Below are 26,980 nucleotides of genomic sequence, written 5' to 3'. Positions count from 1 at the left end.
TTGAACCGATTATTTTAGTTTAGGGGTTATAGGGCACTCGTGGCCGCCGAGGACATTTTGAGTCAAAACGGATGGGAGGTCTGGCGACGGCCCGCGACGTCAGATATTTTGGCAGAAGCGGAATTTCCCGTCGGCGGCGTCTCACTTGAAGACCAGGTCGTCCACGTCGGTCAGCGTGGCGCCGATGCTCTTCAGGAGCAGGTTGAGCGACTCGGCGCCGGCGTCGTCCGCCGAACCCGGGCCCAGCGACAGACTCAGGTGGAGCTGCGGGAGACCCGGTTAACGACGGCGGTCGGGACGCCTCGCCCGGTCTTGACCGAGCCTACCTTGACAGGAGAGATGTGGAAGTGTTCAAAAAAGTTGAGTCCGGACGAGTCGTCCAGAGAACTTTGCATCAGTTCGGCCTGCAGGATCTCCATGTCTTTTTGGAGCAGCTCACTCTAAAAGACAAAAAGAATCACCTTCACTAGAGCGCCATCTCCGTCGACTCGTCGGCCACCATCCCTCCGTCTGGTTTTAACTGAACGTGGCTCGCTTCCCGTAGATTTGGAGGCACATTTCAGAAGGGTCACTTTCTGTCCGGTGACCCCAGAAATGCCTCAAAATCAACAGGAAGTGACTAGACATCAACCAGAGATGAGCCAGAGATGGCAGCACTGGTTCATTTGCAGTGACCCTCCCTCCCTCCTTCCCTCCCACCCACTTGAAATGGATCCGACGTCTACTGGTGAAAAAAAGAAGGATGAAAAGAAAAGAGTGAAAAAGATTTTTCTGTTTATAGACGGGAAACGTAAACAGTGACGATGCTACCGCCGAGCCCGGTCCCGCCCGTCGGATGCACACCCAAAACCCAGCCCCGGGAGTTTAAAAAAAGGCCACTGACCTTTTGTCCCCCGGCCGGCGGAGGGTCGGCGGGCGCCAAGAGAGCCAAGATGGCCGACAGGAAGCCTCGGTCCATCTTCACGGCCATTTCCTGGACCAGAACCATGAAGTACCTGAAGTAGAGGAGGAAAGGGGAAACTGAACGACCGTCCGTCAACGTGGCGCGCCAAAATGAAATGGATGATGCCAACCTTGATGCATTTTGAAGGGAATAGTGACCTTTCTCGCACACACCATATAACTCTCTGCATTACTCTAACACACGTAATATAATCAATCAGGGAATAGTACCGTTTCTCATATGTACTACTCTTAACACACCTAAAATAAATAGCACACCATAGTTGAATGAAAAGAAGCAGAATAGATACACAACGCCATCTTTTCACAGAAGCCCAACGTGTGCGTCACGAGCAAGATTGACGCACCAACTCTTGCAATCAGTTCTCCCGGCCACTCCAAGGACAAAGAGCAGGGCGCTCTGTCCTAAAACAAGTAGCGTCTCACCCAGCCCGGATAACAAGTTGATAGCGGGCGCTTGGGACGTCAAGACCGCTGTCGGTCGCTGTGGCAACCGCGTCCCAGCCACGCACGAACCTAACCGCCCAAAATCGGCCACAGAGGTAATTATACCAAGAAAACACCCAGCCACACCTTCGGCCCGGCCCACTCCACCGCAGCTTTCAAAAAAGACCGGACACTGAGATGACAAACGGTTCGCTGCTCGGGATCATGGCTATGTAGTCGTTGTTTTGACGACCCTGGATCCAGAATTGTCCCTCCGTCGTCTGTTTTTGCCTTGTTTTTTGACCATTGTCGACGAATAAATTGTCAACCTGTTTTCGCTGAGCCTTCTTCAAACTTTTGGAACATGGAGTCAGTACAAAGGGTTAACACAGGAAGGGAACGTGCGGAATGTCGGCCATCCCGGTTGACTCGCACGGAAGCGGCATCAGCGGAGCGGCACTTCGTTCGGCTGTCGCTGTTTGCGTGCGGCTTGGCCGGGGGGGGGGGGCGGATTCCTTCAATTTCTATGCAATTATTCATTTGCTTACGTTTTCCAATCTCGTCTGATATTTCCATCCATTTGGATGGATTCCTGCCTTTAGTTCAATTCCTACACAATATATACATTTACCTCTGAACTGTTCTTATTTTTCATTTTCCACATTTTTTACATCATTTGCTCGAAACCTGACCGTTTTAACGTACATATTTCAATGACCCTTGATTTATTTGCATTTTTCAATATTTATACATGTCCATTTTCATGATGTATACTTTGGATTGTGAAACTGCATTTTTTTAAGGTTTGAAAATTTTGCCATATGATCTGGACCATGAAAAACGCAGATGGGAACCTGGCTAGGAAACGGAGTAACAAAATAGACTAACTTGAATTGCGTGACGTTGCTGTGTTGGTTGGAGCGCGTGATGACCGACATGTCCAGAAAGGCTTTGGGCTCTGCGGAGGGAGGAGACGAGGAGTCAGCTCGTCATCCGGTCGGCCAGGCGGCTAGCCGCTTCGCACGTTGCGTTCGCACCAGCGTCCATAGCCACCGACTTGGGAGGTGGAACCGGGTGGAAGGCGATGGGGAAGACGGCGCCCGGAAGCTGGTTGTCCACCTGAAAACACCCAAAGCGCGAGCGTGAGCGCCTTGTGATCGCTCGCCAAATTGGATGCCTACCCTACGTCATCTGCCGGCAGGCAATGAGTTTTCATTATTTTCTTCTTCATTTTGGATCATCTCCGGGTTAATTCTTTATGCTGTAGATGTTTGGACATATTCAGGTTACTTCCTGAGGCATTTCCAGGTCATTTTTGTTGATTTGGAGTCACTTCATGTTGAGTTGGGAGTCATTTATGGTTGACTTCCTGTATCTTTTTTCAATTCCTGTTGTTTTTGGGGCATTTTCAGCTCACTTCCTGTTGATTTTTGGGGCATTTTCGGCTCACTTCCTGTTGATTTTTTGGGGCATTTCTGAGTCACTGCTCCATTTTGTTTCACTTCCCTTGTCATTTCCGTCTGTTGATTTTGTCCACTTCCTGCTGACTTTTGGGCACTTTGATTTGACGTTTTTAGGATTTGACGCCACTTGTCGTCACTTCCTGTTGTTCATGAACTACTTTCAGCCATAGACAGAGCTGTCATTTGGACTGGGAGGGGCAAATAAACCCAAAAATAAATCAATAAATGTCGGTCTAACCTGCAGCCAGTGCAGTTGCGCCCGAAGACTCCGTTGGTGGAGAGATCGTTTCAACTCCACCTGGACGCCCGACAGGAAGTTCCTCCTGAGGGGGCAAGCGAAGGGCCGGCGCATGGTCACGGCGCCGCCACCGGCAGCGCCGCCGAGGTCCACCTCCAGGTCGTCGTCCACTTTTGTCCGTCCGCCGGGCGAACGGCCGCTCCTGACGCTCTGGTAGGCCTCCTCCAGCAGGTTGATGTGCTTTTGACTCAACGCCTTCCAACGGTTTTTGCGCTTCATCTCCCACACCACGCCCGAACTGAAGCCAAAGCCACAGGTGTGCCAAAATATTCCTTATAAAATCAAGAGAGTACAGTTTTTTGTTTTTCTTTCAAATTCGAGACCTGGCGACGCCGACGTAAGCCACTTCCCTCCGGCCGACGTGGTCCACCAGGGAGAGCCCGAGGTTCCGGAGCGAGAGCCGAAGCTCCTCCCGGAACTGCTCCAGTTCCTCGGCCTGCCGAGCTTTGGTCACCACGCCCGCGTCTTCCGTAAAGATCAGGACGCGCTGACGCCCGTCCAGGAAGGACACCCAGTAGACCTGGGAAAGCCCCCCGTCACGCCAGAACTGACCCCACTCGTCCTGGAACGCCACAACGGGTATACCTAAATGCCGTATACCACGTTTAACTGCAAAAGTATCGCCACTTGCGGGTCCCCCAGAAATGGATGAAATGTTCATTTTGCACTACTCTAAAATGAGAATCATTTTCCTCATTGACAGCGCTAGACGTCCGATCCATTCGAAGCGCTTCAAAGGGATCGGACGTCTAATAGGGATGAACTCATTTCACTTCACCGCTTAAGGATGAAAAGACCTACGCCATCCAAATCAATGCATTGATATCAGAGGTAGCTTCATTCTCAACCCATTTTTGAGGTCACCGCACAGCGACACTGGACAAATGTTACGGCACATTTGGTTTTCTGTAGACCCCGAGGAAATGACGTTTCAGAGCCACAGATGACGCCCAATCCATTTGCACCGGAGGGCACAGAACCGGTTCAAAAGACGAGCGTTTGTTCGCCACGAACTTTGAAAATAACGTCGTCAATTCGAAAACCTGCTCATTTTGCGACGGCAGAGGCCGACCTTGAGGAGACGGGTCTCTCCGGAACGTTCCCCGCAGCTCCAGCTGAGCGTTCGAACTCCGGCGGGGTCGTCCCAGGCGAAGCGTCGAGCCTGGCCGGGCTCCAGCCGGTGGTCGGCGGAACACCCGCTGCGAGAAAAGAAGAGCGGCCGGCGTGAGCTACGTAGGCGCGCCTCCGACGTCGGGCCGGGCCAGGCCGACCTCTGCCGGTAGACGATCTCCGCCCGGGCCGTGTGGTTGACCAATAGGGCGGGGGCCGCTCCCTCGTAATAGTCGCCGAAGCCGACGACGGCCGAGTGGTCCGAGACGTTGACGTCCACCGTGATGCCCCCGCACTGCGGAAAGGGCGTCCGTGTTAAATGCGGCGACGGGTCCGTCGGCGTAGCCGCCCTACCGTGTCCAGGCGCAGCAGGGTGCCGTTGTCCTGCCGGTCAAAGACGAACCACTCGGACCCCCGCTCGGCGCCCACGGCGCGAACGCGCAGCTTCCCGGAATTGCTCTCGGGCCACAGAGGAAGACACTGCCAGGTGTCGACGGCGTACGTCACATATACAGTAAGGAGAGCTATATGCGTAAAGTGTCCGGGCGATGGCCATTCGTCTCTATCTCAATGAAATGTCAAAAACGCCGTGTCATTTTACATGTCAAATCTGGCTGCTTTTTAAATGGACCATTTCATAGTTATTCCACTGAAAAGAAGGCATCAGGCAATGGTCCATTTTTTTAACATCCATTTGCGTCGATCACGTTTAGCTTTCAAATACTGTCGACTACGGCAACTGGGGTTAAGTCAGCTCTGAAAGGAAGACTCATTAGGATCTCATTTGATGAAAGAATCCTTTTTTTTGGATGGATTTCAAATATTGAAGGAAGAATAAAAGCCCGAAGCAGCGCTGACCTCCGTGGAGGAGATGTAGTGCCACCTGGTGGCGGCACCAACTAATTCCCCGACCTCCAGCTCGTAGGACGACTTGTTAACCAGCGTGTAGAAGGGAGTGACGGTGACCATCTTGGTGAGGTTGAAGCCGCTCATCCGGATGCTCACGCCCACCTGGACGAGCGCCGAGGATATCACCGGTCGGACGGGAAGGAAGAGGCGGGATCTTACCAGGAAGTCGGTGGTGTTGTTGCCGGGACAACGCACGCAGCCGTAACTTCCCACCGCGTCCAGGGAGAAGCCGTCCGACCAGGAGCTGTTGGACACGCACATCTGGATCTGCCCAGAGTACCGACGGGTTAGAAAGCGAGCGAGGCCCCGAGCGTCAATTCGTTGGCTTCCGTCGACTGTTACATTGACAATGCTGTGACGTCCGATCATCCTTCTGCTGTGAATTTTTCACTAATACACTTCCGACCAATTATAAGCTCATCGACTGCCAGACCTTCAAAAGCATCGGATGTCTAGCGCCGTCAATGGCAGCTAATGAGTTCATAGCAGATGCTTTGAGTGGGCTCACACAATCGGTTGCGAAATAAGCTACTTCGGACTGCTTTACAGTGTCAATACATTGTCCCCCGGTAGGGGCGACAAAAGATCGTTTGGCATTAAAATGAGTTTGTCAAAATCGGACGTCAGATCCATTGGAAGTGGCGGGCCGTTCCTTCGTTCGCCGCCGGCCCTGAAACTCCAAAGGGATCCGACGTCCGGTCCCGAGCGAAGCGCGGTTCCCACCTTGTTCTTGCTGAGAATGTTTTTCCTGCGGAAGGAGAAGAGGACGATGTCCCTGTAGTCGGAAGGATGTTTGACTTGGACGTCGTCGGCCCGGTATCGCAGGACCCGCCGCGTCTTGTTGATGATCCAGAAGGGGCTGAAGAGCGAGAGCAGGAGGCGACCCGGCGCCGCCGCGGCGTGGACGCTCAGCTCCAGGGTCAGGGCGCGATCCGAGTCGCAGGTCAGGCACACGGCAGGGAAGTCGCCGGCGGCGGCCCGGTCCAGGCGCAGGTGGCCGCACCAGTCGCGGCCCTGGTAGCCGAGCAGCTCCAGGGACAGCGTCTCGCCGCTCGCGCGAGCATTGAGAAGATCCGCGGCGGCGCCCTCCGCCAGCTCGTAAGAATCGGCGCAATTCTGAAACGCGTAGGCGGAACGGGTGACTTTGCCGCTCTTTTTGGAACTTTCTATGCCGGCTTACCTCCATTGTGTAACGGAGCGTGTAAGGGAGCAGGTTCCTGAGCGCGGCCACGGGCCGCAGGTGCAGGACGTACGCCGGGTCCCAGTCGTCCTCGCCGCCGGCGATGTGCTTGAGGTCGTCGGGCGCGGCCAGGACGCTGATCGTCAGGGGGAGGACGCCGTCCAGGGGCGGGCAGGACAGCAGCGAGAGCACCTCCGAGCTGCGGTGCACTTCCTCCTTCCACGACAGGCACGTGGAGGACGGAGCGTAGCGGGAGGACAGGGCCGCCGACGCCGGCCGAAGGTACAGCTGACACCTGCGACAATCCCACGCTCCGTCTTTGAATCCCGCTCGGATCGTGTAAAACCCCATTTGGCGACTAGAAAATGCATTTGTTCTTCCGGTCTGCCAACTCCAGTTGATTTTGGGGCACTTCCCCAGGGATTAGAGCGCTCACGTTTCATTTTGGTGTATCTTGGGTTCACATTTTGGGGCATTCCTAAATGATTTCCTACTAATTTAGACTCCTTTCATATTGATTTGGGTCACTTCCTGTTGATTGTGGCTCCCTTCCTGTGAGCTACTGTCATTGACTGCCATTCGGTCATTGGAACGCTGCCAACCCAGTGCAAACCATCACGTTAATGACAGCAAATGAGTTTACCCCAAAATCAAGAAGCCGGTAAATGCTCCAAAATGAACAAGGAGTGACCCACGAGAGTTGACGGACCAGAAGGGCAAGCATCCATCCCATCCTGCAGAAATGGCATTTTCTAGTCACAGAAACAGGGCCGTGAAGCACGAGGGAGCCACCTGTAGGCATCCAAGGGAATGTGGAATTCCTTCTCGGGACACGCCACTCCGACCGGTCGCAGGTCACGGCTGGACGGGCAGAATTTGAGGACGGTGAACGGCACAGAGAAGTGGTTCTGGATCTGGAAAGCCAGGAAAATGGATGCAGGCGGGCAGACGGACGGTCAGACAGACGGACGGACGGACGGACCTGCAGGGGGGAGCGGACGGTGACCAGCTTGTTGCCGTCGGCGGCGTCGATCTGCACCACCACCGACAGCGACTCCTGCAGGTTGGGGCCGCGGATGTTGTACAGGCGACGCCCCGGCTTGTCCACGGGGACGTCGGCCATCTCGCTGTACCCCGACGGCACTGCGTCAAACGCGTTGGAGACGGACGGGGTTACTGACTTCGGGCCAAAATGCCCGCATCATCGGTCAAACCGCGATCCCGTTTCGCTGCCGTTGATAATAGAAGAAAGACAGAAAGACGCCCCCGACGTAAAATAGTATTCTGACCGATGGTGAGGTGAAAGAAGCAGCTCTCCTGGCGCTGCAGAGCCGACAGTTTCCCTCGAGACGAGGCCTCGAAGACGGAATGTTCCAGTTCCATGCAGCTCAGGGGCGGCAGCTCCTGCAGTTTCCCCTGCTGCGCGGCGCCCACCGGCCTCAAGTTGGCGCTGTGCCGCACCAGTAACGGGACGCCCAGAGCGTTGAAGACGGCGACCGGCGCTTTCTCCTTGGCCGACGGGTCGAAGGTGGACGCGGCGCCCTCCGAGAAGGCCTGCGCGCGGGAGTTAGCCAGATTAGTAGCCAGCCCAGACTGGGAAAATGCTCACAAAATCAAACAAAGAAAAAAAGCTTTTCCCACCCGGGCCAGGTTGCCCAAGACGTCGAGGGCGCAACGCGACAAGGTGACGTTGAGGGTGTCGTCGGAGTAGACGCGGATGGCCGTGCGCGGTTCCGGCAGGATGACAAATTCGTCCCCGTGGGCCGGACTCTTGTCCGCCACCGGATTGGTTTTCACCTGCGCGCCAGACAGGCCGTCAGACGGACGGGCGCCTTCCAAGAGGACCGTTCTACCTCCAAGTCCAGGTTCCAGCGACGCGCTCCGCCGTCCACGCGTTCAATCAGCGGCTCCCACACAGCGTGGACCTCGTTAAAGTAGTTGACCTGCAACGCACCCAGAATCAATAGGTTTGGAAGCGTAAATGCCCCTAAAATGAATAGGAAATGAGCCAAAAGAAATGGGAGGTGACCCAACATGGACAGGAAGTGACCCGCGAGTCAACAGAACATGTGTCCCGGAATGTGATATGGGATCTAATTAGCATAATGTGGCCCGTTTGCCTGCCAACCAAGAAAACAACACGTTTGACACGCCTTGTAAATGTTTTTCTTTTTCGCATCATCAGGGAAATAGGAAGAGACCCAAAACGTACAGCCGATAACCCAGGAATGCTGCAAAATATACAGCAGGTGATCCAAAATCAACAGCGCGGGACTCGTAAATGGGAAGTGATCCAAAATCAAAAGGAAGTGAGCATAAGCACCAAATGAATAGGAAGTGACCCAAAAGGTGAGCCAATTATATCACATTTGATGTATTGTACTCCCAGGGGTTACCTCCAATGTCAGGTTGGCTTTGAGCCGCAGGAGGGAGGACCAGTTTTCGGCCGACCCGCCGAAGGAGGACTCGGCCAGCAGCAGCGGGACCGTACGGTGACCCGGACCCGACTCCAGGGTCACTTGGATGACCTGGGAAGCAAGGCCGGACTCGCTCAAAATCTGTTTTTTTTTTTTTTTGAAACAAAGGAGCAGTCCTTACTTTGACTTGGACATCGAAACGCTGGCCTACGTCGAGATCCTCTCGGTCCCGGAAGTTCTCTGTGACCTCGCTGGCCCGCTCCACGCCCAGGAACCAGTAGTCGCAGTCGTAGATGTTCTCGGTGGCCCAGAGGTCTTTGAGGTCCTCGCCCGGCCGGTCCTCGCTCTCGTCGTCGCTCCGCCGGCCGGCCGTCATGGCCGCCGTGATGGTGCCGATCGTGTTGAGGATGAACGGAGAAATCTGAAGCGAGGACGACAAGAAGACCGCGATTCAACTTTGGACTCTGTGTATACGGCTAGGAAACCCCAGACCGTTTAAGGCAAACGCATACAATTCTGCCAAAATTGAACAAAAACTACAGAGGTGCCATTTCTTTCTTTCTTTTTTTTAAAGTGTGCTTTGCAATGAAGGAGTCTGTTTGCATTACTCTAACACACGCAATATATAATAAAAAGCTCTTAGACCATAGTTTAAGGAAAACAAGCAGAATATAAGAGATAAACAGCGCCGTCTTATCACGGAACTCCCAACACGTGCGTCGTACAAGTAACTGAGCAAGATTGACACTGACAAGCCCACGTCTGCACCACCAAGTCTCGCAATCAGTTCTCAAGGACAGTCCAAAACAAATGGGGGGACGGTCTGTCCTAACACAAGGAACACAGGAGAACGCCCGATATCCAACTGATAACACAACTGACAAGAACCCCTTTGACGCTGAGGTGGCAAATGGTAAATGGATAGTACTTATATAGTGCATGTATCTGCCTGGTTACCATGCCCAAAGCGCTTTACATTAGCACACATTTACCCATTCACGCACACGTTCACACACCAATGGGGCTGCTGCCATGCAAGGCGCTGTCCACCCGTTGGAGGCAAATCAGGGTTCAGTGCCTTGCCCGAGGGTACTTCCAACAGTGGGCAGTCGTAGCCAGGAATCGAACCACTGACCCTTCGGTCCAAGGACGTCTCAGGCTACCAACTGCACCACGGCCAAAATCCACATCCTCGTTGCCCAGACAACAGTAACTGCAGAATCCTCCGGTCCAATCCACAAACAGACAACAAGCCCAAACACACCTTTCTTCAAGCCCACGGCCCGCCCTGCGAGAGCCTTCAAAAGACTGAATCTTTAACTCAATGTTGTCATTTTTTTCTCGGGAACTTTTATTGAGGTATGATAGGGTGACCTTGCCTCCCCACCTGAGTGTTTCGCCTTGCCGTTTTGGTCTCTGTCGATTCGAATAAATTGTCAATTTGTTCTCGGTGACCCTTCTTTAAACCTTTCAAGATGGGGTCAGCACAAAGGGTTAAGACTAAGGTGAACGCACCGAGTTTGTCCTTCTGGCAGGATTGCCGGGTTCCCGCCGGCCCGGCTCATTGGATCTGCGCCAGCGCGGTTCCGGCGGTTTGGCTGGCGCGATTCTGTCGGTCTGGCCAGAAGGGCAGATTCCTTCAGCAAATAAAATCTACCATTCAAAAAGACGGCATTTTACAGAATTTGCGTACAGATCCGAGTGCATTTGATTGCAAATCCACAGAAATTGTCTCGATGATGGTCGAGAATCAGGCCTCGCGCCATCCGTTCCCTTCCGTCGCAGCAGATGGCGCCGTTCACTATACAAAAGCCACCGGGACGAGATCACGTCAAAACCGGAGGTGCACGCCGGGCGTTTATCCGTCTGCGAAATGGGGGCGGGATTTAGGCAGAGACGTGACAGTTTTGCACTTAACTGCGCGCGGTTGAGGTTGGGTAAATCTAACCTAACCGTACGCAGTCGAGTACAGGTAAACCACCGTTACCGTTTCGTGCAAATCATGCCCAAGTCTGGCAGACATAAAAGCCTGGAGTGTCCCCCCTTCGGTATTCTGAAATTCCTTCCACTTCTCACCCACGAACAGCGCCATCTGCTGTTAAGCAAGTATACGGATGTCCTGTCACGTGACGGTCATTTCCCATGCGGCCAAGATACAAGAGAATCTACTCGGATCAACGCAAGTCCAATTTGGACACTCACCCCAAAAAAAAGCGAACGGCCGGCGCTAAAAATATTTCAAATATTTGCCGAGTCGGTCGGTCGCCCGACTTTGTGTAGCCGCGCGGATCCGTTTGGCGGTTTGTGTACTCGGGCCAGCCCTACCTTGACGAGGACCTCCTCCACGGCAACGGATCCGACCGGCGCTCGCCCGGGACCGCTTTTGATTTCGGCGGCAACGGAGCAGGGTCTCAGAACGGTAGTGACGGCCTTGTCCTCCCGCTGGCGGATGAAGGGGCAGGCCAGGACGTGGAGGGCCATCAGCTGGGCCTTCAGGGTCCGGCTCCCGTCCCCCTCCGTTTCGCCGCTCACGTCGCACTGGAAGGACAGCACCAAGGACGGAGCGGCGGCGTCCATCAGGCTGGCCACGAACACCACCTCGGGGTCCACCACCACCGCGCGCACGGCGGTCCTGAACGGGGGCGCTGAAAGCGCCACAAACAGTGAGGCGGGCGGGCGGGCGGGCGAGCGAGCGCGCACCGGCGGAGGCGTCCTTCCCTACCGGCCTCGGGACGCTTCCTCTGTTCCGCCGCGTGCCTCGGCCTGTCGCTTTTGGGGAGGGGCCGCGGCGGCAGAGCCCGCAGGAAGAAGTCGGCCACGGCCGTCAGGAACTCCACGCTGGCGCACACGTAAAGCTTCTGCAGGACGGCCACGACGGAGCGCTCGCCGGCGCTTTGCCGGTACGTGACGTCGACGGCGGCGCCTCCGCCGGAGTCGTCGCGACGGCTCACCATCCTGAGGAGGAGAGGAGCGCGGACGGATTGAAACGATTCTTCCTCGTCCCGAAAGTCACTCGGCTACAGACCCGGCATTCTGAGAACTACCGTCATTGCTCTTCTTCTGACTGAAAACACGAAAAGGCCGTTATGCAAGTCAGCCGAGACGGAGCCTTTTATGGGAACAATAAAATAAACCACGATAAACCGGTGTCCTCATGTTGTCAGACGCCAAAATCCGATATCAAATCAATATATATCAATATCTCCAGAAATGGCTTTTTCAGTCAACAACATTTTTGAAAGGACCAAACCAAACTTTCTCCGTCCCGACTCGAAAGCGGAAGGAGCTTCAGATCAGAGACCCTGGGGACAGAACCATTTGACTTACCGCGAGGTGACCCTGTCCACGCCCGTCCTCTGGTCGTCCAAAGTGCAATCGGTCAGGACGGCGTTGAACTCGGCGCCGCCGTTGTTAAAGATCTTCCCGGAGGCCTTCAGCAGGTGAAGGGCGAACTCGCCAAGACGGTGCTTTCTTTGCTCGAAGGACTGCGGAACAATAGGTCAAATCAAGAAGGCACGGGGATGAACCCGAACGGATCCTTCTTTTCTTCAAACAAAGACTGAAAGCGGTCGGTCGGTCGGTCGGTCGGTCCTATCCGTTTGGTTACCTAGCCTAGTCACGCAGAAATTCAGGGATCCTACTTCCTATGAAACGTGTTCAACTCCCTTGGAAAGGGTGAAACCGATCCTTATTTTTATGACACAGATAACCCCGACTTCTGCTGGAAAATGACCCTCCTATGACTGAAAGTCAAGTCGCCACTCGCAACGATTTCGGTCAGACTTTAGTCCACGAGAGGATCGCCGGCCGTCGGGAGAGTTTCCGACCGACTACGAAGCACTCCATCGGAGACAGTTCTTCACCTACCTTCGTGGGCTCATCTTGGTAGAGAACCAATCCCAGAGACTCGATAGTGAAGTTGAACTTGACGGACTCCGGGCTTTCATCCTCGTCTTTATCCGGGACGACCCGCTTCCCGGCTCCGCCTGAAACATGGCACCAAAATCTGTCGGCGCCTACCGAGGCAGACGGCTTGGGAAGATTCGGGGGAAGACGACAAACCTGTCTGAGGGCCGGCGGTTACCGGAAGCTGTAAAGCGGTCGCCGGCTCGGGCTCGCCGGCCGGCGCCGGGCCCCCGGCTTCGGCCAGGTTCTCAGTGAGGATCTTCAGCAGCACCTTCAGATCTTCCCGGCTCAGCGCCACCTACGTGGTCAGGATTATTTTTTACTGTCCACTTATTCACACCACGTGGTTTGCCCCTCCCAGTCGAAGCGGAGTAGACGTCTGGCATCGGTATTGGGGGCCATAATAGGAGCTGATCCAGAAATACACCAAAATCAAACGGACATGGCCCCCAATCAACAGGAAGTTACCCAGAAATGAGACAAATTCAACATGAAATGCCCCCAAATAGACAGGAAATGATCCCAGAATGCTATTGGCATTGTAAGATGTAGCCACTTGTAAAGAATTGTTGTCAACAGCAAGCAATGAGTTGATTTTGGGCCACTTCCTGTTAACTCTGAGTCATTCCTGTTTATTTAGTCACTTCCTGTTGATTTTGGTTCATTCTGGAATCACTTCAAGTTGGATTTGGAGCGTTTCCGGATCACTCCTTTTTCATTTTGTCTCATTTCTGGGTGGATGATTTCCTGTTTTTTGTTCAGTTGCCTGTTGATTTGAGCTCACTTCCTTGTTCCTTCTAGGGTACTTATGGGTGGGTCACTTGTACCTTTTAGGGAACTGCCTGTTCATTGGTCACCTGTTGGTTTAAGGGTGAGTCACTGTTGATTTTGGCTCACTTTTTGGGTCCAACCTGCTGAATTAGGGTCACTTCTTGTTGTTTTTGGTCATTTTCTGTCGATTTTGGTCACTTACTGTTGATCTTAGAGCACTTATTTGTTCATTTCCACATACTTATGTGTTACTTCCTTTAAGATGTGGGTCACTTCCTGTTCATTGGTCACCTGCTCGTGGTTTCGGGGCACTTTGTCGATTGGAGGTCACTTTCTGATGATATTGGTGTCCTTCTGGGTTACGCCCTGTATATTTTGGTTCACTTTCTGTTCGTTTTTGGGCAATTTGAGGAATTTTGTCAAAAATGATGGCCACAAACATTTTTTTTTTTTCTTTTCAGATCCAAATTGAAAATCAACAAGAGTGGATTGGATGTGTCTACTGTTGGAGTTGACATTGGAAATGAATGGTGCCATGAAAAATGCATGTTTTTGCCAAAAACTGGCCGATAACTTTTGCACGCCTGGATTTTGCCTAAAACGGAAGATGCATTTATCCCAGTCCAGTTCCCACCTTCATTGGCTTTAGGTCTCCGTCCAACTCCACGGCTGCCATCTTGTCGTACCAGGAGGCGGACAAGTTCCTGTTGATCCTCAGGTTCAGGTTGACCGGTTCTAGAAGCTCGCTGGAGGGTCCGCACCCGGTCGGGTCCAAACACGTCCTGACGGGACAATGGTACGATTTACGACACGAGGCCGTGATTGGGATCAGTCAGGAAATCATTCTACAACTAATAAACAGGAAGCCAATGAATTGACAGTTCACATAAAGTCCATTTCCGTGGTAAACATTGGTAGCAACCGGTGTTCTGCCAAAATCTCCTACATCGGCGAAACGTCCTTACTTTAGTCGAATTTGACACCCAAAGTACTACCATGTGCTCTAAACTTGTTTTGTTTAGATGCATACGGGAATAACGTACAAAAAAAAAAATGCCTGCAGAAAACACTTAAATGTAGTTATATCAAATAAGGACGGTTTAAATACGCTACGTGACTAATGTGGTCAACTGCTTCAAAGCTAACACAAAAAACACAATGGTTAAAAGTATGAGAGGGTAATACATGCAAAAAGCATCTTTGAGGCAGTGAAAAGGTTCTAAATAACTAAATAAAAACAAAAATAGTGAGTACTCGCTGCTTCTAACCCATGTGCGCATGCGTGTGGATGCATGCGCAAGCGCGCTGAGCATTGTGTAGGACGTTTCGCTGCGTAGTAAGGAATGGCCGAGCACCGGTTGGTTCCTTTTTTTTTTTTTTTTTTTAAATTTCTGTAATCTATCGATAAGAGCCCTCGTCCGGCCTTACGGGGTGACTGACCTAGACACTTTGAGCTGAGTCAGTCGTACGTCCATGTTGTCGACCACGGCCGGGAGAGGACGTCCGTCGACGGGCAGCAAGGAGAAGGCGTTGGACACGGTGATCAGACCCAGGTCCGCCACCAGGGCGTCGTAGGACGTCGACGAGCGCGGGACGACGACCAGAGGCGCCTTCAGCTTGACTTCCGTGGAGAGACGGAAGCATTTCTGGGCAAAGTCCCGAACGCTGGACGCCGCCCTCTCCGCCGCCTGAGCCGTGGCGGCGCTCACCGCCGCTTTGGCCGTCTGGAAGTTATCGGTGAAGTTCTGCGGAGGAAGGAACACCCAAAAGAGGGACCTCAGAGAGAGCGCCCGGGCAGATCTCTTTGAGGGAGACGCACCAGGAGAGCCGTGACCAGCTTGTGCAAGTAGACCACCCGGACGCAGCCGACGTTCAGCTTGAGCCGTCCGTCCGATTCGGACGTATCGGCGTACCCGGCGCCTTCCGTGGCGTTGGGTGTTAGGCTCACGGAGAAACTGAACACCTCGTCCCCCACGATGGAGACGGCCTAAATGGACACCGGCGTCATTTTTCAAAATAGCGAGGGCGGCTTCGGACCCACCTTCTGGTGGAGGCTCGCGGGATCCGCGTCCAGAACCGCAAAGTCCTTCAGGCGGGCCGATATGTGAGTTTGAGGTCCTTGCGCCAACAGGGAGCCGTGAAGACCTGAAGAGCACGGTGAGTACTTAAAGGGCGTCTGCGCCACGTGAGTTTGCCAAAATCCTTACCTTGGATTTTAATGTCCACAATATTGCTTCTTTGGTCACACACCAGGACGTTGAAGGCCCCCAGAGCCACCATCGCCTTTAGGCCGATTATCTCGCCGACGGCGGGCCCCGCGGAGCCGTCTGGCGGGAAACGCGGATCGACCGTCGATGCGCCGGGTCCAAAAAGACGCGATTGACCGGCGGACTCACCGGCCGCGGCTTTGCCGTCTCGAGCCTCGGACCCGATCGGTTTCTCGGCAGAGGTCGCGCCGCCGCCCGAAGCCAGAACCCCCGAGAAGAAGCGGACGGCGGACAGGAGAGCCTGCGTGTGCAGCACGAGGTCCAGGGAGGCAAAGTTCACCTGGAAGACCAAACAATGTCAAGATCTGAGCATCGCATCGCAAACACCTCGCCCCGTTTTACATTGTCGGTCGTTCGGATCGAGGTACGCCGGAGAGACACGTTTTGGTCGGTTGGAATCCATGGTGAAAGGCAGATCTCAGTTATCTTCAATTAACTTGTGCATATCTGTTTTTTTGGCGTGCCCGTTGAGACTGGCTTTGTCCATTGAGACCGTTCAAGTATTACGCATGCGCACTAATTCGCAGTCCGACACGCACTGAGCAAGAAGCATCAAAACACATGCTGGCTGTCATCCATCGTTCCCGGGCGATCATATTTTGATTTCCAAAAAGAGGACACAAATAACAGACATATATAATCCCTGTTTAGGCTTGTTTTCAAAGTTTAAATGAATCAATAGCTTGCACACGTACGGGCAGTTTGCCTCGACTCTCGGCCACGTAAGCAATCTTGAAATATTGCTCATATACTGTAGAGCAGAGAGAAAACCAATCATTTTCAGGTTTATCCTCAACCCATTTTTATTTTTTTATGACTGTTGCCAAGCTTGACCATTCCCCAAAAGCCGTGTTCAAGGCAAGCTAGGCGCTAACGGAAAGCTGAACCGACCGCTACCGTAGCGTGCAGTCTCTGTCGCTCTTTGATGACGTAATTGCTGCACGAATTCCAATTTGGGATCATTGACAGTTCAGATCGCCGTGACGTTCTGGAAAAATGTAGCCCAAATCGGATTTAAACCACATACAAAAGTGACCCTGATCGGATTTGAAGTGGTCCACTTCTATGCGACTTGTCCCGTTCAGACCGCCAAGTTAATGCCTCACCGGAGTCGGAAAAACACCAAAAAATCGGACTCGTGCATTACGACCTGTAGTATGAACGTAGCCTAAGACCAATGCCTTATTCTTGACAGTCTCTAACTCACGGGAACACTTTCACAAACTGGAACTGGACGAGACCCGCTTTGGAATTTCATTAACGTTACTCACGTTGATCATCTGTTCCGTGTTCTTGTACACGCTGGAGAAGTTTGGACCAAAGCGGTCAGCCTGAGAACAATCAAAGATCAGAAAAGCATTTCACGCCAGGGATGTGGTGCTCTTAAAAATAAAAAGGTTAAGTTATGCAAAGTCCTGACCTTGAAGTACTGGACTTTGAGCAGCTCGTCGCCGGACGATGAGCTGACGAGACGCAGAGGTTCACCGCCGGGGTCTGCGTCGCCACGACAAAGACGCACATGAACAGAGATGTTACAACACAAACAAGGTCGGTAAGCCGGGTTGACGGGAATGCAGCTAGGTAGGAAGGTAGCTCGAGAGGGAAGGAGGGATCAAGATACTCCCTATGCAGGCAAGGGAGTAATGTAAGTACAGTAGGTAGGAAGGGAGCGAGAAACTGTACGTACTGTATATAGGGGTTGAATGAGTTAAGTAGGAAGGGAATTGCGTTAGATGGGGGAGGACATTGTCACCTTTGAACTCCAGATAAGAGAGCATCATCTTGTTGATGTACATGGTGGCACAGGTGTCGTACTTCCTGACTTTGGTGTCCATTCCCAGATGAGCCAGGTGGAACTCCAGGAAAGGAGATTCCACCTCGCCGTCTGCTTTCTTCTTCAAGGTCAGCAGAACCTCGAAGAGCCAGCGAATTTAAAACCTGAGCGAGGTTCGGCAACCCCTAGGGCGGTGTCCGTGCTCTTTTACCTCACTGATTTCAAAGTTCATCGAGACGTTGACGGTGTTATCGGCGCCGTTAGCGACGGCCTCCGCCGCGCCGCCGCTACCTCGCCTCGACGGTGACGACGATGCCGCCGCCGCCCGCCGCTCCTCGGACTCCGCCGACGATGTCGCCGCCGCCCGCCGCTCCTCGGACTCCGCCGCCGATGTCGCCGCCGCCGCCGCCCGCCGCTCCTCGGACTCCGCCTCGTCTACGGACCGAGAAAACGGTCCGATCGCTAAAAGTTCCAAACAAAAAGTAAAAGTGGCTTTCACATCCCGGTCACCTTCGGCCCTCTTGCCGTCCTCTCCGTCGCGGCGCTCCTTACTTCCCTCGCCGATATTCTCCTGCAGAATCTTCATCAACACAAGCAGGTCCTGCTCCCCCACGCTCAACTGCACAAAGTTATAAGGCACTTTCAAAAAATAATAGCAATTTATTGAAGTGGACAGTATACACACTATATTCAACTGCAAAAAAAAAAAAAAAAAGACTTGGACGACTAATAGCGAAGATGACTACCTTAAGAGAGGGCAGGACGCCTCGCATGCGAGTCCCCGGGATTTCGGTGAACCAGGAAGAGGCCATGTTTCTGGTCACCGCCAGCTCGACATTCACAGGCTCCAGAATCTCAATGTACGAAGCGCAAGATGTGGCTCTGCGGACAGGAAGTCATTCGTAATTGCGCAAATATCAACACAAAGTGACCCTAGCCCAAAATCTACAGGTCGGGGGTAACCTGGAAACGTCCCAATATCAACAGGAAACCACCCAATATGAAGAGGAAGATGGCCAAAAATCACAGGAAGTTACGTGCTGGCAATAGAAAGTGACCTGGATATGCCCCAAATTCCATAGGAAGTGACCTGACAAGCCCTAAACTTACCAGGAAGTGACTTGGAAACTCCCCCAGATCAACAGGAATTGACCCCGAAATGCCCCAAAATCAACAGGAAGTGACCTAATATCACAAGGAAGTGAATGCTCCTAAAAAAAGTGAAAAGCCCCAAAATTTGCAGGACGTGATCAACAGGAAGTTACATGCAAATGTCCCAAATTCAGTAGGAAGTGGCCAAATATCAACTGGAAGTGAGCCATAAATGCCCCTAGAGCAACATGAAGTGACCCGGAAACTCCAAACCCCAAATCAATAGAAAGTGCAGGCATGAAAATAGGTCCGGGTTTAAAAAGGTGTGGCGGAAATGTGTTCCAGTACACTAAGGCTGTCTCAAACGACTCATTTTCTCCCGATTAGTCGGCCGACTATTTTTACGATTAGTCGACTGATCTAATAATCCCTCCCCCCCATTTTTTATTTTTATTTTTTACTAATTTAGCAATGATATTTTTGATGACGCTTATTAATTCACAAAAACATTTTGGAACACTTAAATTCTTTATTAAAGTACAAATAAACACGTAAATAACAACAATAAATCACAAATAAACAATGAAGTCAAATGCTGATAGCATTAACAAGTGCAAAAGAACAGATCCAGAACACTGACTTTGTCTTTCCAACATGATTCAAAACCATTCTTAAAAAACATATCTAGCATTAATATTGTAGTATATACTGTATAGTAGTATTATAATCATTGCCAATCAGGTTTTTAATAAAGGGTGTCATTTTAAAGCTATTCTTAGTGTAGAATCTGAATTCTGAATTATGTGAACTCGTTACGTAGAATTATATTTCCATTTATTCACATAATCATATGTAGAAGCAGTCAAATTTCATTCTACATCCTAACACAGGCTCTTGGTCCTCTTACCAGTGTATGTAATCTGATCAGGGCTGGGGGTTGCACATTCCAAGCAATTTGAGAGAGGAAGTTAACCCTTCCCCCAAGTTGGATGTAAGTAAAAAGGCTATGTGCTGGGAGGAGGGGGACACGCTCTGTATCCCGGTACCGGTCTTTTCTGTTTGTCTGTCTATAAGTGTAAATTCTTTGTTCTTTTTTATTTCTGAATTCTGTGTCATCAACTCCTGTTCGTTATAAGAATGAAACAACGTGTAACAAGGAAAAATCAACTCTTTTCCTTCAAATGGCGTCACGGACAGGATTCTTGAAGCGGGGGAGGCGACACAGAATTTGGAGAACTCAAGTCACTTTAGGACAGATGGTAAGGCGCCAATATAGTACAAGGTTATTTTTTGTTGTAATACACCGCTGTCCCGGAGAGGACTGAATGGATATGGGGTAATTAATAATATGTTTATTGATGCAAAAGGGCATCCCTGAGGTGATCGCTCCGGGCATTATAAAGCGACCAGTTTCGTGTTTAGCTTAAAACACAATCGAATGCATTCATTTTATATTTATATTGAGTGCCAAAGGGCATCCCTGAAGCGATGGTTCCGGACATTATGAAGCGACCCGTTTTGTGTTGAGCTTAGAACACAATCGAATGCATTCTAGAACGCTCCCTGCGGCTGAGCGATGGTTAACCTAGATTATAATTGATTGCAGAAGAGCGTCCCTGAGGCGACAGTTCCGGGCGTTTAAAAGCGACCCGTTTCGTGTTTAGCTTAGAACACCATCGAATGCATTCAAGAATGCTCCCTGAGGCAGAGCGACGGTTGATGCGTACACGATTTAAGTGCATTCCGAGCACCCCTGCGGTTAGTCGCTCCGGATAATTTAGACGATCCGTTTTGTGCTGGTGACAATCGAATGTACTTTGAAACGTTCCCGAGGCAGCGTTTCACCCTGGGGAGGGCGCTAGGCGACCCACTTATTCCGCGGATCTGTGTTTTCTATTTGTCACGGAGCTCAAATTGCTTGAGTGTGTGAGTATGCGCCCCCCCCCCCCCCTTCTTTCTTTTTTACTCTTTCTTTCCTCTCTCATTGTGAGTGAAGGGTGGTGAAGTGAACGCTTCTTAGTTTGTTCTCGTGAGTAAAGAGGGAGCGTGGACAAGCAAAGGAATTGTTTTGAAATGGTTAACGAAATGGTATAGCATAATAACAGAAGCGCCTTTGTTCACATTCAGGGTGGCACCCGCGTGTGGCAAGTTGCGCCTCTGATCAAAAAAGGGGGATGGTGGTGTTCAAAATGAGATGAGCGGGCCGATTTGTATGAAGCCCCCTTGTTGTGTTCTGGCCAGGCATAACAAGGGAGGTTGGAAATATATCTAAGCCCTTTCTTTTTACTAAAGATTAGGGCTGTCAAACGATTAAAATTTTTAATCGAGTTAATTACAGCTTAAAAACTGATTAATCGTAATTCATCGCAATTCAAACCATCTATAAAATATGCCATATTTTTCTGTAAATTATTTTTGGAATGGAAAGACAAGATGGATATATACATTCAACATACGGTGCATAAGGACTGTATTTGTTTATTATAACAATAAATCGAATAAATAAATTGAAGTGAATGCTGAACTTGGTAATGTTCTGTCATGACAGATCTCAGCTGCTCTCAAGTTTGCATTATTTTATTGCAATATTTTTCCTTATTCAGATTTATTTCAAGACTACAGTTACAGTTAGACCTCACTTTGATAGTTATTGCAATTTTGTCGTTTTATCACAATAGATTGTTTACATTTCAAAAACCAGAAGCCATTCATTTACGAATGTGATTGCACTTTAGTTCAGATATTAAGATTTGAATGAGGCAAAATAACATGCTTTTTCTCTCAAATATATTGTCAGAATCATTTGTTTCGGATGTACTGTCATTATTTTCTGTATAAAGAATAATTTGGTGTTCAAAAAGTCTTTTGACAAACTTGAGTCTTGAAAAAGAGGGGGTCGTCTTATAATCAGGGCTGTCTTATATTCGGGGCAATACGGTAAGTCAATGTTTTGGCCACTCTGGTTCGCTTTTTGGGCTTTGTGCCGCTTTCCCCGCTTGCCTACCAAGCGTCTCACATGAAAAAAATCTCCCTATACAACAACCCCCCCCTTAAAAATGTTCTCCTCAGATCTACACGATTCACGTAGGTCAAGATTTTTGACTTCAAAACGGCGAATTCGCCAAAAGGTGAGAGATTTTTGAGAGCCGATATCAAGCTACAAATGCCCCGACATCAACTGGAAGTCGGCAGAAATGGCATCTTGTCATCATTTCAACCACTCCATGAAGAATCACAGACCACAGGTCAAATCATTTTTGGACGGGGCTCATAAGCGGCGTTACCGTTTAGCTAACGAGACGCAGAGGCGGCGACGGCTACCTGGAGAGTTTGAGTTGCGTGAGCCGAACGTCCATCTCTTCAACCACGGCGGGCAGCGAGAATCCTCGGGACGGAACCACGGAGAAGCCGTTGGACACGGTGATGAGGCCCAGGTCCACCAGTATGGCGTCACGGGAGGCGGAAGAGCGCGGCACCACCACCAGAGGCGCCTTCAGCCGGATGTCCGTGGACAGGCGGAAACTCTTGCGGGCCAAGCGGCGCACCTCGGACGCCGCCTTCTCCGCCGCCTGAGCCGTGGCCGCGCTCACCGCTTCTTTGGCGGGATGGAAGTTGTCCACGAACATCTGAGGAGACAAAGGTCGCGCTATGAACGAGCTTCTCGTTCAAAAGCCCATCCGGGAAGTTTTTTGTCGTTCTCCGTTCAGGACATTAAAGGCACTTTTCGATTTGAGCGAGATGGCGCCGACCCCGAGAAGGAGTTTGTTTGTGTCCTGACCAGCAGCGACGTGAGGAACTTGTGCAGGTAGACCATCTTGATGCAGCCCAGGCGCAGGGTGACCTTGCCGTCCACCTTGGACATGTCCCCGTAGTTGTCCCCCAGGGTGGACCCCGGAAACAAAGACAGCTCCAAGCTGAAGACCTCCTCACCCATAATGGACACCACCTTCAAAAATGAAACGGATTCATCGTTTTCAACCGTCAACTCTTGAAAATCCGTCCTGTTTTTCAGCCGCTACGGAGACGATACGAAACGTAAAAGCGTAGACCTTTTTGTGAACGCAGCGAGGGTCGACGTCGAGCACGGCGACGTCTCGGAGGCGAGCGGACACCTCCGTCCGCTCGGCTCGGACCAGCGCCGACGCCTCCAAGCCTGCGACGGACGTACCCGGATTACCGCCGTCCTCCGGGCGCACTCGCCCGCTTACCTTGCACTCGGATGTCGGCGACGCTGCGGCGGTCGTCGCAAAGCTCGGCGTGGAAACATCCCAGCGCCGCCGACAACTTCCACCTGATCACGTCCGGGTCTCCGACGCCTTTGGGCGCTGAGAGAGAAAACAAATGTCCCAAACCAATAGCAAATGACACGATATTGGCAGAAACATATGACCTACATGCCACATAAATAAATAGAAATAGGAGTACATATACTATGAATTTGGGGGGCCATGACCAGTTTCTTTCTCACGGATATGAGCCAAAATCAAGGCGAATTGACCAAGAAATCAATTGAAAGTGCGCATCAAACCAAAAGGAAGTCAACAAAATAAACAAGCAACTTAGAAACGAGTCCAAATCCAGAGGAAGTAACCCAAAATCAACAAGCAGTGACAAAAATAGTTCCCAAAATGATTTGGGGCTGGGGCCATCGCCAGAGTTGATCTAAAATGAATAGGAAGTGACCCAAAAATCAATAGTGACTTGAAAAGCCAACAAAAGAAAAATCCCAATGACAACTGTCCATCCATTTCTCCATTGGCGTAGCCCAACCCATTCGTTGAAAGAATTCGGCGACTCGGGACTCACCCGTCCCGTCCCGCCCTTCGTCCGCCCGCTTCTCGCCGTCCGGGTCGCGTCCAGAGCGAAGATGCGGCGGGACGGCGCCGAACAGGAATTCCGCGGCGGACAGCAAAGCCTTGGCGTCCAGATGAAAGTCCAGGGACGAAAAGGCCACCTGAGACGGCACGGCCGGCCAAGTCAGATACGGAGCGGCGTCCGTCCGGACCCTTCGGACCCACCTCCAGCTTTTGCTCCGTGCCGTCAAAGAGCGTCCGGAAGCCGGGCCCGTCCGCGTCGGCCTGCGGGACAAAAAGGCGCGGCCTTCGACTTCTGGCTCGGCTCGGCTCGGCTCGGCTCGGACGTGACCGGACCGGACGGCGCCAACTCACTCACCCTGACGTAGTCCACCTTGAGAAGGTCGGCGTTTCGCTCCTCCGAGCAGCTGATGAGGCGAAGGGGATCGCCGCCTGAGAGAAGGGGCAAACCGAAGATAACAGACGATATTTGCAGTCCCGAGGTTCGCAATAATGACGATCATTGGGGATTATGAAAATCCTACTATAACGGCTGACGAGTGAAAACGTCGGCTCACACGGCGCAGGCCGCATCTAGCGACGTAATAAATACGATGACGTTTCCAACAATAAATGGGACGTGTTATATTAAGTACTGTTTGTTGACAGCAAAATCAGCAGGAAGTGACTGAACCAAATGAATAGGAAGTAAAGGCCCCAAACCAACAGGAAGCAATTTATAACCATTTGAAAATACACACTTGCCTGTTACCTACAGTCATGTAAAAAAATGAGGAAACCCCATGATATAATCAGTTCTGTATTAAGAATATCAACGTCTGATCTTGTTTTTCGTTATCACTGGAAAAGAAAGTGATTGTTGCAGGTAAACAACAAAAATGAACACTGTTTTACTCATTCAACCCAATACATCAACAAAAATGAAGATTCTAACTGAGGAAAAAGTCAGGACATCCTACCACCTAATAGCTAGTGTTACCCCCTGTGGCTGAAATCATTTCAGCGAGACGCAGTCTATCAGTCTTTGACATCGCTCTGAAGAAAGTTTGCCCCACCCACTCCTCAACAAAGAATACTTTCTACAGTGACTGACTTTTGAAGTAGACTGTCTGAGGCCTTCAGAAAAAAGATGGTAGATGCTTATGAGTCTGGTAAGGGATTTCAAAATAAAATAAAATCAGGCATTCCACTGTCGAGAAAATAGTCTACAAGTGGAGGACATTCAAAACAATTGTCAACATGCCCAGGTCTGGCCGTCCAAGGAAGGTCACCCCGAGAGCAGACCGCAAGAGGCTTAAAAAAAAAAAAAGTCTCCAAAAACCCTAAATTGTGATGTTGATGTGAAAGTGCATAGCTCTACAATCAGAAAGAAACTTCACAACTTTAACCTTCATGGGAGGAACCCTTTGCTCTCCAAGAAGAACATGAAGGCCAGACTGAAATTTGCCAGAGTGAATGTAGACAAAGACCAGGACTTCTGGAATAATGTTCTAAAATGGAATTATTTTGACACCGGAACAACACACGTTTGGCCTAAATCAATACAATACAGCATTCCAGGTTTGGGGATGCTTTGCTACAGCGGGACCAAGCCAGCTCACCATCATAGAATCTACCATGAATTCTATCGTGTATCAGAGGGTGCTAGAGGAACATCTGTGAAAAAATATCAAGCTGAAGCCAAACTGGACCCTGCAACATGACAATGACCAAAAATATGCCAGTAAATCCACCAAGGACTTGCTGGGGAGTGGCTCCAGATCTTAATCCCATTGAGTTGCTGTGGGATGACTTGAAACGGGCGGAAACCCCTCAAACATCTCACTGTTGAAAGCATTCTGTGTCGAGGAGCGGGGCAAACTTTCCTCAGACCGATCTCAAAGACTGCTAGATGGTGTCTCACTGGAGTTATATCAGCTAAGGGGTGTAACACTAGATGTTAGGGTGTCCTAACTTCTTCCTCAATTAGAATAAGCATTTTTGTTGATATATTTGGTTAAATGGGTAAAACAATGTTTGTTTTTGTTGTTTACCTGCAATCAAATCCATTTATTTTCCAGTGATAAAGAAAAACAAGATCAGACATTGATATTCTTAAAAAAGAACTCCATATTTCATGGGGTGTCCTCATGTTTTCACATGACTTTATATCAGGGGTCTCCAAACTGGTCCTCGAGGGCCACTGCGGGTCCTGGTTTTTGTTCATAACGATCAAGCACAGACCTTTTAACCAATGCGGTTTGTACTAAAACAAGCAGCACCTGAGTGCACTTATTAAACACCAGATTGGTGAAAAGCTGTGGTCTTGTTTTGTTGGGAGTTAAATCCTGCACCCACTGAGGCCGAATAGTTTGGAGACCACTGCTGTATATTATTTGGCACTGACCCAAAATGGCCGTCCTTTGTTCTAAATATCGTATGTCGGAGTCTTTTTCTAGCCGCGCCGAGCTCACCCGGTACACGGTAGTAGTCCAGCGTGATCTTCCGCAGGTACGCCGTGACGCCGGTGTCAAAGGTCCTCATCTGGCCCCGGGCCCCCAGCTGGCAAACGCCCAGCGCCAGCGCCGCGGTCCCCTCCCCGTCGCCTCGCCGCGTCAGCTCCAGCAGCACCTGAAGGCGGCGGGAGCGGGTCGGTTGTCGCGGCGACGGACGGACGGACGGTCGGACGGAGCGGAAGCTAAAGAACGCCACCGACCTCTTTGACTTCAAAGTCGAAGCGCAGGTCGGTGAGCTCCTCCGGAGCCGAGCGCCGCGGCTCGTCGTCGCTGTCCGAATCTGACGGGTCGGCCGAATGAGACGGAGCGTCGGCCGGGGACCGTCCGGGAACGGGAAACCCGATCTTACCAGTCTCCGCCGTGCCGAGCGGCGCGGGTCCGATGGCGAGCGCCGGCGCTCCGTACTCCGCCCGGGTCGGTGCCTGCCAAATATGGGCAACGTGTCCAAATCTACTCCGACGCGCTCCAATGCCGTGTTCGCTCCTGCTCAATTTAATCCTGAATCATTTTACTCATTTCAAAAAACATTTATATACAGTCCCTGACAAACGTCTTGTCACTTATCCATTTTGTAGATACAATTGCTAATAACCTGACTTTTAGTGATTCAATTGATTTCAGAAATGGCTCATATAACAGCTAAGATCCCCCCCAAATGATCTTGAATGTAGAAAAATATATTTGTTTCACTGAAAAAAGATTGATCACTTAATGAAGACATTAAGGTCAATTTTTGGCAAGACAAAAAGTTTTGTCGCCTACTGAAAGTAGTGTGAAAATTGAACAAAAAATGTACTTCAAATAACAAAATATGTTACACAAAATAAGCCAATGAAGTAGTGGTGCTGTGCGATCCAAATTTCATATTTTGTATGACTTCCATGCAGTTCGGCAAGGATTCATACAATTTATTGATGAAGTCATCAGGAACATCAAAGAAAGCAGTCTTGCATGCCTCCCAGAGTTCATCAACATTCTTGGCTTTCGTCTTCCATGCTTCCTCTTTCATCCTACCCCAGACATGCTCAATGATGTTCATGTCATGATGTTTTGTTTTAATGAAAAGCAGTAAGAAAAAAAAAAAATCATTTTGTT

The 26,980-nt window shown here is 50.8% G+C and overlaps 1 protein-coding gene across 11 annotated transcripts in view; it reads right to left on the bottom strand.

Moving 5' to 3' along the window:
- Positions 1–26,980, bottom strand: part of vps13c (vacuolar protein sorting 13 homolog C) — a 54,915-nt gene that overhangs the window by 11,861 nt on the left and 16,074 nt on the right. For 6 of the 11 annotated variants that reach the window (XR_009062713.1, XR_009062717.1, XR_009062720.1 and 3 more), the window contains 46 exons: positions 26,086–26,307; positions 25,844–26,000; positions 23,749–23,822; positions 23,595–23,654; positions 23,383–23,530; positions 22,785–22,901; positions 22,626–22,729; positions 22,355–22,522; positions 21,898–22,202; positions 18,231–18,366; positions 17,995–18,103; positions 17,696–17,919; positions 17,464–17,623; positions 17,131–17,204; positions 16,982–17,041; positions 15,651–15,990; positions 15,485–15,588; positions 15,263–15,430; positions 14,884–15,188; positions 14,078–14,225; positions 12,829–12,970; positions 12,634–12,752; positions 12,094–12,251; positions 11,489–11,721; positions 11,092–11,411; positions 8,948–9,187; positions 8,746–8,877; positions 8,203–8,292; positions 7,991–8,146; positions 7,639–7,903; positions 7,332–7,492; positions 7,142–7,263; positions 6,350–6,644; positions 5,893–6,285; positions 5,329–5,436; positions 5,119–5,271; positions 4,615–4,740; positions 4,422–4,555; positions 4,223–4,349; positions 3,474–3,712; positions 3,091–3,388; positions 2,427–2,508; positions 2,278–2,347; positions 884–995; positions 327–440; positions 146–264 (listed from right to left, as the gene is read on the bottom strand). Coding sequence is in view for 2 of the 11 variants with exons in the window: in XM_057831572.1 (XP_057687555.1) it covers positions 146–264; positions 327–440; positions 884–995; positions 2,278–2,347; positions 2,427–2,508; positions 3,091–3,388; positions 3,474–3,712; positions 4,223–4,349; positions 4,422–4,555; positions 4,615–4,740; positions 5,119–5,271; positions 5,329–5,436; positions 5,893–6,285; positions 6,350–6,644; positions 7,142–7,263; positions 7,332–7,492; positions 7,639–7,903; positions 7,991–8,146; positions 8,203–8,292; positions 8,746–8,877; positions 8,948–9,187; positions 11,092–11,411; positions 11,489–11,721; positions 12,094–12,251; positions 12,634–12,752; positions 12,829–12,970; positions 14,078–14,225; positions 14,884–15,188; positions 15,263–15,430; positions 15,485–15,588; positions 15,651–15,990; positions 16,982–17,041; positions 17,131–17,204; positions 17,464–17,623; positions 17,696–17,919; positions 17,995–18,103; positions 18,231–18,366; positions 21,898–22,202; positions 22,355–22,522; positions 22,626–22,729; positions 22,785–22,901; positions 23,383–23,530; positions 23,595–23,654; positions 23,749–23,822; positions 25,844–26,000; positions 26,086–26,307 (7,691 nt within the window). In the remaining 9 variants the exon portion in view is untranslated. Of the gene's footprint in view, positions 1–145; positions 265–326; positions 441–883; positions 996–2,277; positions 2,348–2,426; positions 2,509–3,090; positions 3,389–3,473; positions 3,713–4,222; positions 4,350–4,421; positions 4,556–4,614; positions 4,741–5,118; positions 5,272–5,328; positions 5,437–5,892; positions 6,286–6,349; positions 6,645–7,141; positions 7,264–7,331; positions 7,493–7,638; positions 7,904–7,990; positions 8,147–8,202; positions 8,293–8,745; positions 8,878–8,947; positions 9,188–11,091; positions 11,412–11,488; positions 11,722–12,093; positions 12,252–12,633; positions 12,753–12,828; positions 12,971–14,077; positions 14,226–14,883; positions 15,189–15,262; positions 15,431–15,484; positions 15,589–15,650; positions 15,991–16,981; positions 17,042–17,130; positions 17,205–17,463; positions 17,624–17,695; positions 17,947–17,994; positions 18,104–18,230; positions 18,367–21,897; positions 22,203–22,354; positions 22,523–22,625; positions 22,730–22,784; positions 22,902–23,382; positions 23,531–23,594; positions 23,655–23,748; positions 23,823–25,843; positions 26,001–26,085; positions 26,308–26,980 lie in introns of those variants that run through there. The other 5 variants (XR_009062715.1, XM_057831610.1, XR_009062716.1 and 2 more) reach the window with 4 other exon arrangements.

This window comes from Corythoichthys intestinalis, chromosome 1, assembly GCF_030265065.1.
Source record: "Corythoichthys intestinalis isolate RoL2023-P3 chromosome 1, ASM3026506v1, whole genome shotgun sequence".
Classification (NCBI taxonomy): domain Eukaryota; kingdom Metazoa; phylum Chordata; class Actinopteri; order Syngnathiformes; family Syngnathidae; genus Corythoichthys; species Corythoichthys intestinalis.
This window is presented reverse-complemented; position numbering and strand designations above follow the sequence as displayed.